The sequence below is a fragment of the Rhinoraja longicauda genome, chromosome 2 (genome assembly GCF_053455715.1).
Source record: "Rhinoraja longicauda isolate Sanriku21f chromosome 2, sRhiLon1.1, whole genome shotgun sequence".
NCBI classification, from domain to species: domain Eukaryota; kingdom Metazoa; phylum Chordata; class Chondrichthyes; order Rajiformes; family Arhynchobatidae; genus Rhinoraja; species Rhinoraja longicauda.
The window spans coordinates 34649915-34664233 of NC_135954.1; the positions used below are offsets into that span (position 1 = coordinate 34649915).

The following is a 14319-nucleotide window of genomic DNA, read 5'->3' on the forward strand; positions in this document are numbered from 1 at the left end:
CCAACAACGATGAGAAGGCCTACCGGGAGGAGGTGGCTGATCTGGCACTCTGGTGTCAGGACAATAGCCTCCTCTTGAATGTCACTAAAACAAAGGAGCTGATTGTGGACTTCAGAAGGGCTAAACATCCAAGGACGTACACGCCACTGGAGATAAATGGGTCTATTGTGGATAGGGTGAGCAGTTTCAAATACTTGGGAGTCCGCATCGCAGAGGATCTGACGTGGGCAACGCACATTGCCGCACTGGTGGGTAAGGCTAAGCAGCGTCTTTACCACCTTAGACAACTGAGGAAATTCAGAGTGTCGCTGAGGATCCTTCATTGCTTCTACTCTGGGGCTGTAGAGAGCATCCTGTCCGGCAACATTACAGTCTGGTTTGGGAACAGCTCTGCCCAGGACAGGATGGCCCTGCAGAGAGTAGTGCGTTCGGCAGAACGCACCATGGGAACTACACTCGTCCCCCTGCAGGACCTATACATCAGGAGGTGCAGATCCAGAGCAAGCAAGATCATGAGGGACCCCTGCCACCCCAGTAACGGACTGTTCCAGATGCTACGGTCAGGCAAACGCCTCCGCTGTCACGCTGTGAAAACGGAGAGGATGAGACGGAGCTTCTTCCCACAGGCCATCAGGACTGTCAACTTTGATAACCCCAGAGACTAAATTTTTGTCGACACTTTTTGTGCTATGTTTAGTAACTTATTAACTTTATTTATATGCTGTAACTGTAATTCTTTTTGTGCACAACCCGCAGGCACTGCCACTTTCATTTCACTGCACATCGAGTATGTGTATGTGACAAATAAAATTGACTTGACTTGACTTGAATGCACTAAAAGCATTGGAGGCAAAGACACATTTCCTCAGCCACAGTGACATGGGGGTGGCACAGTGGTAGAGCGGCTGCCTTACAGCGCCAGAGACCCGGGTTCAATCCCGACTGCAGTTGCTGTCCGTACGGAGTTTGTACGTTCTCCCTATGACCGTGTGGGTTTTCTCCGGGTGCTCCGATTTCCTCCCACACTCCAAAAACATACAGGTGTGTAGGTTAATTGACATTGGTAAAAGAATTATAAATTGTTCCGAGTGTGTAGGATAGTGTTAGTGTACGTGGTGATCACTGGTCAGGGCAAATTCAGCGGGCCGAAGAGCAGGTATCTCTGCAGTAAACTAAATCAGATAGAAAAGAAAATATAATTGGAACGTAGGAAGAAAAGCATCATTTAGAGGAGATCTTAATCTCCTGAAGGATAGATCAGGCCTAGAATAGGTAGCTTTGCTTCATCTGAGGAGACAATTTTAATGGTAGGTAAGAAGTCACAAATGAATATTTTATTTTTACATACAACAGTTATACTACATGCAGCGGTGTGGAATCAATGGATCTCGACCAGCAGATCCATCTATTTAAGATGCTATTTTATAGAGCAGTCCCTGTGAGTGACTGTCTTCACCAAAGTATCTTTATATAAATCAACCTCTTGAGGTGCAGAAACTACAATGGCAACCCAGAGCAGGGAATATCATTACGTACAAACAAGGAATTACAAATGCTGCTTTACTAAAAAAGATTCAAAGTTCTGGAGTACAAAGCTCAGCAGGTCAGGCAACCTCTCTGGAGAACATGGATAGGTGACATTTCAGGTGACACGCCGATTATCAAGATAGCTTTATTTGTCATCAAAATTGGACGAAATTCAGTCACCCACAGTCCAACAATAAAAGCATTAAAATAGGCAGATTACACAATAAAGCATTAAAATAGGCAAATTACACAACCCCAAAAACACACAAAAAAAGAAACATCCATCAAAGAAACATCCATCACAGTGAGTCTCCTCCAGTCCTCTCCTCACTGTGATGGAAGGCCACAATGTCTTTTCCCTTCCCCTGCCGTCTTCTCCCGCGGTCAGGTTGTTGTGGTTGCAGGCCGCGCTGGACGGTCCGCAGCCGGCCGACCCAAGCCCCGCGATCCGGGGCGGGTGAACACCCTGCCGCTGTTACTGCACGTCGGGGCGGTCATGGCTCCCGACATTGAAGCCCCCGCCCAGCAGAGAAAAATCCCGCGGCCTATTTTAGGCCGCGCCGGACGGTGAAATGTCCGCGACCCAAGCCCCGCGATCCGGGGCGGGCAAACACGCTGCCGCTGCCGGAGCTCCCGATGTCGGCATCCACGCGGCCCGAGCCTAAGGCGAGTCGCAGCCGCTCCCGCAGCCTCCGAAGACGGCCGGCTCCGCTGATGGTAAGTCCGATCCGCGGGCTCTGCGAACCAGAGCCCTGGAGGCCGCCAGCTCCAGGAGTTGGGCCGATGGTAGGCCGCAGCAGGAACGGAGACCCGACCCAGAAAACAAAGGTCGGGTCTCCGTTCGGAAGGGACACATATTTACAATTTTACAGTTCCCCCCACACCCACACATAGTACACAAACACACGACATCACATCGACAATTAAGACACAAAAAAACAACAAAACACAAAGACAAATGGACCGCAGGTAAGCCGCAGCTGCTATGGTAGCGCCGCCATTTTGTAGACCATGTTCTACTGACATACTACCTGACTCGCTAAGTTACTCCAGCACTTTGTGTCTTTTTCGGTAAGATCATTACTTACCTCTGGCAATTTCATAATGAATTCATAGGCATTAGCTTCCTTGGTAGCCTCTTCAATGTCAGTCATGCTGACATCTTCACAGCCATAGCGAATGTTGTCAGCTATTGTGGTGGCAAAGAGGTTGGGCTCCTGGCTCACGACTCCAATAAATTCTCTGAGATGCCTAACATTCAAGGATCGAATATCATGTCCATCGAGCATTATCTATTGGAGATGATACAGCAAATCAATAATTATGGACACCGGGGATTTGGAAAATTCTGTAAGCAAAGCCATTACCATGAAATGAATAACCTGGGGGAGAAAAAATTGTTTAAAATGAAATAATAGATGAATCAAAAGAAAGAATAAGCCTAACTGTGAAAGGATTCCTAACTGTGCCTTCTCAGATACCAAACCATGATCAATGTGGATAATGTGAATGCTCACAGTCTTTTCCAAAGAGTAGAGGATTCTAATACTAGAGGGCCTTAGCTTAAAGTGAGAGGGGCGAGATTTAAGTGGGAATCAGCGGGCAGCTTTTTCTACTCAGGTTAGTATGTATCTGGAATAATTTAGCAGAGGAAGCGATAGAAGCGGATAGATATATGATCTTCAAAACATATTTAGACAGATTTATAGATAGGTAGAGTTTAAGGGATATTGGCTAAATGCAGGTTAATGGAACTAACTCAGACATGGACAAGTTGGGCAAAATAACCTGTTTTCATGCTGTAAACCTCTATGTCTCTGTGCAAATGCCAGGTAGGATTGAGTACACTCAAGTCATTGTTTATTCTCTAGCAGTTATTACATTCCGCGTTCCTTTGTATTGAATCATTCCCTCAAGCTTCAATAATCTTCAACTCTTTTCCTAAATGTAGCAGCAATTCATTCAGACAATGCAGCAATTCCACGCAACCAACTTGCATGGAGAATGCCTGAACTTTATGGATATGTGTGAAGCAAATACATTGGAGTTTCTACATATTAAAGTTACACATGTCCAATAATTAAAGCTTCAATATCCTCGGTTATAAACTACAATAAACTGCCTCAAAGAAGTTGTAAAAATGAATTCCATGGTTCAAATGGATAATTACTGCTTTTTTAAAATTCCTCAACATGCATAAGAATTTAATTCACTCAAGAATACTTCAATACATGGAATCTCCCTCCACCCCACCTCTCTCAGCGTTATTGCCCCAAAATACATGATGTTTTGCAATGATATTTTGACAGCATGACAAACATTGGTAAATGCCTTACCATTCCAACTTCAGGATCGTATAATCTCTGCAGAAGCTGAATGGTGGTGCTCTTTCCACAGCCACTGTTGCCAACCAGTGCAACTGTTTGGCCATTTTGTATCTTCAAGTTCAGACCCTTCAATATCTACCTCAAAATAACAGATATGGAAAAGATATTTGGGTTTGGCTTTAATATGTAGTGCTTTGTGTCATTATGTTTTACTTCTATTCTGAAAGTTAGGGGCATGCAAATTTCTAATTTTATGTTTTTAAAGGGTAGTTGGTTAAAAACATAATGTCATTATCAGAAATTGAATTTAATTTAAGCTTATGCTAAAGAATGCTATTAATTGTGTCTTCTCCCAATTTTGAAGTAATTTTCCTTCATGTGTATTATAAACTATTTATTGAGTTTAATCATTGGATGATGCACTGACGTTTAATTGCAATGAAGAGTTAACTAATCTTTAAATCTTACGATAGGTAGAATGATCTAACCTTAATCATATTGGATTACTTAATATCCGTAGACATTATCACAGTTCCACAAAAATATAAACTGCCTTGAAGTTTTTCAGGGAGGTAAATATGACCGAATGTAAATGCAGATCTTAGATATAATAGGTTCAACTTTATCTTATTATTGGAGGAACAGAGTCTGAAATTTTATGTAGAAACAAAGAACTGCAGATGCTAGTTTACACCCAAAATAGACACAAAGTGCTGGAGTAACTCAGTGGATCAGGTAGCATCTCTGGAAATAAAGGATCAATGACGTTTCGGGTCGGGACCCTTCTTCAGAAGGAAGGTATGAAGAAGGATCCCAACCTGAAACATCACCTATCCTTTATCTCCAGAGATGCTGCCTGACACACTGAGTTACTCCAGCACTTGTGTCTATCACTACAATCTTATTATCTGAATGACTCGAGTCCTACCTTAACATCAGGTCGTGATGGATAATTGAAATGCACGTTTGAAAATTCCACATCTCCTTTAATTTGACTGAGTCTGTGTCCACTTTCTGAAAAACTATCAATCGATGGTTCCTGAATTATGATAGAAATATCAGCAAAATTATACATAATCATATCCATTAATGCAGTATATAAATTTCCAATTGCAGCTGTACATGTGGTTAGGAGTTGCAGATGTCTGGTGCATGGGAAAGTGGAAGTGTGATCAAAGAAGTTTCACAGAGAGAGACACAAGAAAAACTGATATTTAGCCAACGAGAGTGAGAGTGGGAAGGGAGGTCAATGGTTTTGACAAAAATATGGATTTTTACTTGGCATGTGCTTAAAAAAGGTGGCCTCAAGTTCATTCTTTGCCTGTACGCCACATCGTCCAATACATACAGTGTCCAAAAATCTATCAAACCTGGTAGAATACTCAGGAGTGAAGGAATTCTGTGGGTATAGAACCAAATATATAACAAGAACCAGTCTTTGGGGGAAAAAAACTTTTTCTAATGTTAACTGCAAGCAGTCATCTAAAATTAAAAGGACAGCTTTGTAAACAAATACAGCACAGGCGACTCGAGAAATGTGGTTTGTAAACTGACATGACCATGATACGTTCGTGTGTACATCAGTCGAAAGTAAGACCATGGAGTCATATTAATTATCCTACATCAAACCAGACATCAGACATCAGCTAAGTTATTTTGCACTATTGTGACTGAGATCAAGGAAGCTTCCAGACCAAACTTATGTTGTAATTTAACACATCAAACATGGTCTTAAGTGTATTTGCATGTATATCAATAATTGAGATATTTGAGAATAATTGTGAACCCCTCCCTTGATGTCAGCAGGACAAAAGAGCTAGTTATTGACTTCAAGAAATGAGGTGTTGTATAGACGACCCTAAGCAGCACTAATAGTGCCAATGGCTGGTAGGTTCAAGTTCCTAGATGCAAATATCACCAACAATTTGATCTGAACTAACCACATTGAAGCTACAGACAAAAAAAACAAATCCTCTTTCCCCAGAACTCTCAGAAGACTAAGGAGGTTCCGCATGTCTCCAATGACTCTCATCAACTTCCACAGACGCACCATAAAAATCATCCTATTGGGATGCATCATAGCTTAGTTTGGCAACACCTTAATGATGCCTATGACATATATCGTACTTTCAATAAAATTAACAAACAATGTATACATTCACTATTGTTGGCCAGTAAAAAACAACTGTTGGCAAGTTTAATGCCCAACTGTATTCCTTTGCTTATCGGTTTGATAATTTCAAGATCTACTGGGTGATCAAAAGGTAAAGCATCCCTTTCCTCCAGCTCTTCAATCCAATTATCGACGAACACTGAGCACGTGCTCTGATAGATTGACCCGGTTACCTGGTCCATGATGCGATAGATCACATGCGCTGCTCCTCTTGCACTGGCAAATGCTTCAATGTGCGGTGATGATTGACCAATGGAAAATGCACCAATTAAGACTGCGAAGAGTACCTGAAAAAAATTGAAGACATAGAAATAAACTAGGTTACTCTGACCAAAAGAGCAAGAATTGTTATTTCCACATTAAGTGGAAAGAAAATTGTGAGGACCATGAGTCAGAGATCCAATCACCACCCGAAATGATTAGTTGGCGTTTCGGGTCGGGAACCTATATTCTGGAGAAATTCTAAACTTGCATGGAGTCTCAGGAAAACTAAACCAAGGCCAGCAGTTTCAGAGAACCTAATTCCCAATGTAAGCCACTGCCGTTTAATTCTTTGTTTCCTGAGTAGCATGTTGGAAGTACCAAATTCCAAACATTATCTTACTGTAATTCAGACCAGCACACACAGTACAACCCATTACCAATGCCTCATTAGATAATACGGATAATTGATTTATTTGCACTGAGAATACCATTACTGTAATTGGTATAACTCATTGAAAGCTTAAAAGTTCTCAAAGTAAATTCTGGAAGAGGACATTCTGTGGTAAGTATAGACAGTAGGACATTTCGGGTGGTGATTGGATCTCTGACTCATGGTCCTCACAATTTTCTTTCCACTTAATGTAAAGAATGAGAAATTTGTGAACATATCCATTTTACATGAAGGTTATATTGCATGGAATCCAGGAAGAGCTAGCTAATTGGATTGATGGAAGGAAGAAGAGGGTGATGGTGGAATGTTGTTTCTCGGTCTGTGCCTCGGATTGGTGCTGAGCCCATTGTCATCCACAGTTAAAAGCCATTTAGATATATGGATAGGAATGTTTCGGAGGGATATGGGCCAGGGCCAAATGGGACTAGCTTTGTGAAGCAACTTTAGTCAGCCTAGATTGAGAATCTATGCTATTAGCTGGTATAGTCAATTAGAGATATTATATTTTGTTGTAGTAAAGATGGTTTCTTTTGTTGTTTTAGCTAATATAAAATGGATGCTTATTTTAGAGGAAAGCAATAAGATGGATGCTTGTGGCAGAAACGTTATCCTTGGGAACAGAATGTGTTTGTCCCTTTACGAGTGATAAGGAGTGTACAGAAGAGATGGGCTATTGTCCTCTCCCACTCTGTCTGACTGCGAGTACTGTGTATTGAAACAGTAAAGCAAGGTCATGCAGCTGCGAGATTGCTCGTCTATAGAGATAAGAAAGTTTCTTTCTTAGTAACAACTCCTTATTTGGGTGTGTGTGAAAGTAGGAAAAGTTTTGAATCCACTCTAGGTAAATTGATGCGTTTCTCTAAAAACATGTGACTTATATTAATGGTTTGGTTTCTGAGCATGTGACCTGTATCAATGATTTTGTCTTCTCTGTAACCATGGGAATTGTATTAGATGTGTAATTGGTCCTTGTATTAGATGTGTAATTGGTCCTTGATTTCTTTTTGTCACACCTCTCTTTTTCTGTATAAAAAAGTAAACAATGGTGGAGAAGTTGTTCTTCCCCTGCCCTGAGTTGAGGTCTCTTCAGACACTAGTGTTGTGTCTGGAGATCTTCTCGGGAAGAACCCCATGGTGGAATAAATCTGATGTGCTAATCCAGTATCATGTGGGATTATTCAGACTGAAGGTAAAGAATTTGATTTAACAAGATGAGTTGGGCCGAAGGGACTGTTTCTATGATGTACAGTTCTACGACACTCTGACTCGCCATGGATGATCTGTATAGAAGTTGATCTTAAGGCTTAATTCATGTTTAAATACTGCACCACAGTGAGGAGGCGTAAACAACATCAGCTGCTCTCCCTTGGTTTACTTTCCCTTAATGTGACCACACACTGTTCACACTGTCCAGGTTTTAATAGACAATAGACAATAGACAATAGGTGCAGGAGTAGGCCATTCAGCCCTTCGAGCCAGCACCGCCATTCAATGCGATCATGGCTGATCACTCTCAATCAGTACCCCGTTCCTGCCTTCTCCCCATACCCCCTCACTCCGCTATCCTTAAGAGCTCTATCCAGCTCTCTCTTGAAAGCATCCAACGAACTGGCCTCCACTGCCTTCTGAGGCAGAGAATTCCACACCTTCACCACTCTCTGACTGAAAAAGTTCTTCCTCATCTCCGTTCTAAATGGCCTACCCCTTATTCTTAAACTGTGACCCCTTGTTCTGGACTCCCCCAACATTGGGAACATGTTTCCTGCCTCTAATGTGTCCAATCCCCTAATTATCTTATATGTTTCCATAAGATCCCCCCCTCATCCTTTAGTAGAATGAAAGGCAAATTTCTTACAAGGCTTGAAAGGATAGATGCCGGTATGGTGTTTGCCTTTGCAAAGATTCAAGAACCACGAGTCAAGGTCTCAAGCTAAGCAATCAAACATTTAGGAAAGCAATGGGAAGAAATTTCTTTGCTTGGAGCACAATGAATCTTTGGAATTCTATATCCACAATACTGAGTATATTCAAGACTGAGACCAATACTTTTTTTGCACATTAAGGGAATCAAGAGATATGGGGTTAGTGCAGCAAAATGGCACTGAGATAAAAGACTAGCCTTGATCTGATTGAATGGTGGAGCAATCAATACCATTTGGATATTTCTGATGCACTTCTTGTTTAATGCAGTTTAAATAAGGCCAGACATTGCATTAAACTATGACATTTAATAGGGACTGGAATAGAAACAAAGATCAGGAATAATCCCAACAACTTCTAGGAACATTTACATATTTGTATGCTTAATGCAAAAGGTCACTTACTGTGAGCACTGTTCCAATTGTATAGTCCTCATCCAAAACAAGAGTACTTCCATACCAGAAGGCCAAAGCATAGGATCCATAGATTAGTAAGTAGGTGAGACCTATTGTTACATTGCTGCTGATGGCCTTTTTAAATCCAAGTTTTTGGCCTTCAATTAATTTTTTTAGGTACCTGAATAAAATGGTGAACATATTAGATAATCACCACTGCAGTATTTAGCTTCATGTTAACAATGCTGATTTCAAGAAATAGAAAAAAAGATATCCTTAAAAACAATCAATCACATACATGATATTCCAGCACACACATTACATTATGAATTTAATAAAATACTAGACCAAGTGGACCCGTTGGGCCCATTCCTCCTCCGGGACAGGAAAAGAGAGAGGGTGTCACTGACCTTGGCCCCGTGGCACCAGCGCTGCAGCCAGAGCGAGCCGTGGACCCAAAGCCTCCCTTGTATTGGTCCAGCACCCTCAACCCCCCCACTCAATCGCCCGTATCCTCCCCTCCTCCCCCCCCACTCCATACCCCCATTTCCCCCTCTCTACCCCTCTCCTCCCCACTCCCCCATCTCTGCCCTCACCCCCACTTGCCCCTCCCCAGCCCCCACCCCCACTCGCCCCCCTCTCCTCCCTCTCCTCCCCTCCCTCCACATTCCCCTCCCCTCCCTCCACATTCCCCTCCCCCCCACTCGGCCCCCACGCCCACGCGCACTCCCCTCCGTGGACCCGTTGGCAGTGAAAGCCACTTACCAGCAGCCCGTGCGTGCAGCACATGATTGCCGGCGAGCGACGGCGGCCTGGGCCGGGCGGGAGCTGGAACACCTCCCGGCGGGCAGCGCGGCGGCAGGCGCTGGGACTACACCTCCCGGCGGGCAGCGCAGTGGCGGGAGGCGCGTACAAGATGGCAGAGCGGGAAGAGTAGAAGAAGGAGAGCGGCTGCCATTTTTGTGGAGTCGTCGACGATGCCGTCGGATGAAGCGGCCGCTGGAGGAGACACGGGAGGAAGAGGAGAAGAAGCTGCCCGCTGGGGATTGTATTCCAGTGATGGTGCGGGGTGCTTGGCACAGGCGAGAGCGGGGACTCGTCGACGCGGGTGCTCGAGGAGACGGAGGGGAACGATCAGTCGACGGGGTGGACGACCATCTCCCTCCTGCTCGGAGTCTTCCCCGGGGCCGGATGCGGGCGAGGGGGGAGAGGAAAGGGGAGAGGGAGCCACTGGCCCCGGGCACCCTCCTGGTCCAGTTTCCCTCTAAAGCTGTCCTATCCATGTGGCTGTCTGCCTGTTTCTCAAACGTTGGGATAGTGCCTGCCTCATCGACCTCCTCTGGTTCCATACACCCACCCCCCCTTGTGTGAAAATAGTTACCCCTCAGGCAAGAAACATGGTCTTCAGCCCCAATAAATTCCATCTTTAATTCACAACTTTATTGCCAACAAACCCCCAATATCAGCACTGGAGAAAGTGAACATAAATTCTAACCTATCAACTTCTTTCTTCTGTCCCCCAAAAGCTACCACAGTTCTGATGGCTGACAGTGCCTCCTCTGCCACAGCTCCAGCCTTTGCATAGGCACTTTGCTCTTGTTTTGTGAACGAGGTCAGTATCTGAATCAGTGCACACAAAAAAAAGGAAAACAGTTAAGATTCACATTTATTGATACAATTATTTCCTTAGTTGTCCAAATAGAAGAACACAAGAAATGTCATTGGATAGTCTGAAGCTCATCCCAGCAGGAGCTGCTGTCCTCTTGATAACAACTTAACCACACCGAAGAATCAGGGGGAAAGGGAAATGTTCTCACTTCAAAGAAAAACAGCAAATGCTGGGAAAAATAATCAGCAAAGATATTAGAGTACCAAGATAGACCACTCGACTCTGAAACCCGTAGTAGGGCATGGGTAAATTTTAGCGCCATTTAGTAGGCAGATTCTGGACTGGGCAGTGTTCATAACTCTGCGATTTCTTCGTATATAAAATGTTTGCAAACAATTATTTTTGTTCAACTTCTTGGATAAGTTGATAATAGACATTTATAACTATTTCTTGAAGAGTTGCTGCTTCGTGATCTTTAAACTTTGGATGTAACTGATTGAATATTTGCACTAGAGATCCACTGTCTGTATCTGGCCAATTGATCATATTTAATGAACTGTTCTTTGCTTTCTCTGTTAATTTTAATTTCACCTCCACGAGCTGTATCTCTTTTTGTTTTATTTTTTAAAGTCATGGAAGCAGAGATTAGGCATTTGCAAACAATAGAACTCTACTGTATCCACAATATAATTGAAAATACATTTAACTCAATACTTAGAGCCAAGAAAATTTCAATTGGTGAATTGATTAGTTAAAAACCCTTGACAGACACTAAAATGACCAATGCTGCCTGACGTGGTACAGAAGCATGAATCCAATTCAAATAGACACAGTGGTGGAGTAAATCACTGGGTCAGGCAGCATCTCTGGAGAAAAGGGATGGATGATGTTTCAGGTTGGGACCCTTCTTCAGACAAGGGGGGGAAGGTGAAGAGCTGGTATAAATCAGGACCTGATCTTTTCATTGGTTACTGATATGCAAAACAGTGCAACACTGTATATTTCGCACACAAAATGATGTAAATCATACCATGAATGACAGAAATAAAAAGTTATCCTTGTTTATGAAGCTCATTTTTTAATTATGTAAAATTGAGGGGGTTGGTCCATAAATCACAAAAAAAACAAGAAGGTTATTTGACCAACTTATCGGTTGAATTTAAATATGAAAATTTTAAAGGTAGGGTAGTGGGCAAGGATTGTGTTAATGCATGCAACTCATTTTTCACAAAAGTGAGGGTTAGCACTATATTGCACCGACCCCCTCAATTATATGTTAAATTCAAAACTAAACTATGGTAGCAATGTAAATTATTCATGTCTAAAGCTAGCTATCAGAGGGGACTGATACCCTCTGTATCAGTGTAGGTATGTCTGCATTACATTTTATGACACTAATATAGAATGAAAAAATATCTTGACATGTGTTCACAGGTATTTTATTCACAATATTAGGATTTAGACTATAGACAATAGGTGCAGGAGTAGGCCATTCGGCCCTTCTAGCCAGCACCACCATTCAATGTGATCATGGCTGATCATTCTCAATCAGTACCCCGTTCCTGCCTTCTGCCCATACCCCCTGACGCCGCTATCTTTAAGAGCTCTATCTAGCTCTCTCTTGAATGCATCCAGAGAATTGGCCTCCACTGCCTTCTGAGGCAGAGAATTCCACAGATTTACAACTCTCTGACTGAAAAAGTGTTTCCTCATCTCTGTTCTAAATAGCCTACCCCTTATTCTTAAACTGTGGCCCCTGGTTCTGGACTCCCCCAACATTAGGAACATGTTTCCTGCCTCTAACGTGTCCAATCCCTTAATAATCTTATATGTTTCCATAAGATCCCCTCTCATCCTTCTAAATTCCAGTATATACAAGCCCAGTCGTTCCAGTCTATAAACATACGATAGTCCCGCCATTCCGGGAATTAACCTAGTGAACCTATGCTGCATGCCATCAATAGCAAGAATATCCTTCCTTAAATTTGGAGACCAAAACTACGCACGGTACTTCAGGTGCGGTCTCACTAGGGACCTGTACAACTGCAGAAGGACCTCTTTGCTGCTGTACTCAACTCCTCGTGTTATGAAGGCCACCATTCCATTGGCTTTCTTCACTGCCAGCTGTACCTGCATGCATCCTTTCAGTAACTGATGCACTAGGACACCCAGATCTCGTTGTACGCCCCCTTTTCCTAACTTGACACCATTCAGATAATAATCTACCTTCCTATTCTTACCACCAAAGTGGATAACCTCACATTTATCCACATTAAACTGCATCTGCCATGCATCCGCCCACTCACACAACCTGTCCAAGTCGCCCTGCAACCTCATAGCATCTTCCTCACAGTTCACACTGCCACCCAGCTTTGTGTTGTCTGCAAATTTGCTAATGTTACTTTTAATCCCTTCATCCAAGTCATTAATGTATATTGTAAATAGCTGCGGTCCCAGCATCGAGCCTTGCTGTACCCCACTAGTCACTGCCTGCCATTCTGAAAGGGACCCATTTATCCCCACTCTTTGCTTTCTGTCTGCCAACTAATTTTCTATCTATGTCAGTATCCTACCCCCATTACCATGTGCTCTAATTTTGCCCACTAATCTCCTATGTGGGACCTTGTTGAAGGCTTTCTGGAAGTCAAGGTACACTACATCCACCGGCTCTCCCCTGTCCATTTTCCTAGTTACATCCTCAAAAAATTCTGGTAGATTAGTCAAGCATGATTTCCCCTTCGTAAATCCATGTTGACTCGGAACGATCCTGTTACTGCTATCCAAATGCTCTGCGATTTCGTCTTTTATAATTGACTCCTGCATCTTCCCCACCACTGATGTCAGACTAACTGGTCTATAATTTCCTGTTTTCTCTCTCCCTCCTTTCTTAAAAAGTGGGATGACATTAGCTACCCTTCAATCCACAGGAACTGATCCTGAATCTATAGAACATCGGAAAATGATTACCAATGCTTCCACGATTTCTAGATCCACCTCCTTAAGTACCCTGGGATGCAGATTTCTGGAAATAAGTTTGACGTCACTGATTGCGAATGTGTATGGATAGGCTCTAATGAAATGGATGTGAGAGAACAGTGTAGGAAAATAACTGCAGATGCTGGTACAAATCGAAGGTTTCACAAAATGCTGGAGTAACTCAGCAGGTCAGGCAGCATCTAGGAGAGAGGGGATGGGTAACGTTTTGGGTCAAGACAGTCTGGCCTGCTGAGTTACTCCAGCATTTTGAGAGAACAGTGATCATGATAGGAAGAACCATGTGCTGAGAAGTGTGTGCATGACTGAATATATATATATATATATATATATATATATATAGAGAGAGAGAGAGAGATAGAGATTGAAAGAAATAGGTTCCTAAACAGATAATTAGAGGAAATCACAAGAAAGAAACTATATATATATATATATATGTGTGTGTGTGTATATAACCATAAAAGTCGAATCGCCTTTGTGAAAAATAAGATGGAGAGAAATAGAGCGTTGTTTTAAATCAAAGATGCTTTGATCCATGAGAATGAACTTTGTGATCTATTTATCTCTATCTTGCCTCTCACACACAAACACACACATTCATATATATATATATATATATATATATACACGTATGTATGTATACATATTAAATATATATGTATATATATATATGAATATGTGTGTTAAATTTGTGCAGAGTGTGTGTTTGAGCAATACAA

General features: G+C 42.6%; 1 protein-coding gene across 1 annotated transcript in view; it reads right to left on the reverse strand.

Moving 5' to 3' along the window:
* Window positions 1–14319, reverse strand: part of LOC144609354 (ATP-dependent translocase ABCB1-like) — a 104154-nt gene that overhangs the window by 54273 nt on the left and 35562 nt on the right. The window contains exons 7-12 of the mRNA XM_078427806.1: window positions 10493–10617; window positions 9007–9178; window positions 6201–6314; window positions 4783–4893; window positions 3864–3989; window positions 2616–2819 (exon numbers count right to left, since the gene is read on the reverse strand). Coding sequence (XP_078283932.1) covers window positions 2616–2819; window positions 3864–3989; window positions 4783–4893; window positions 6201–6314; window positions 9007–9178; window positions 10493–10617 — 852 coding nt within the window. The remainder of the gene's footprint in view (window positions 1–2615; window positions 2820–3863; window positions 3990–4782; window positions 4894–6200; window positions 6315–9006; window positions 9179–10492; window positions 10618–14319) is intronic.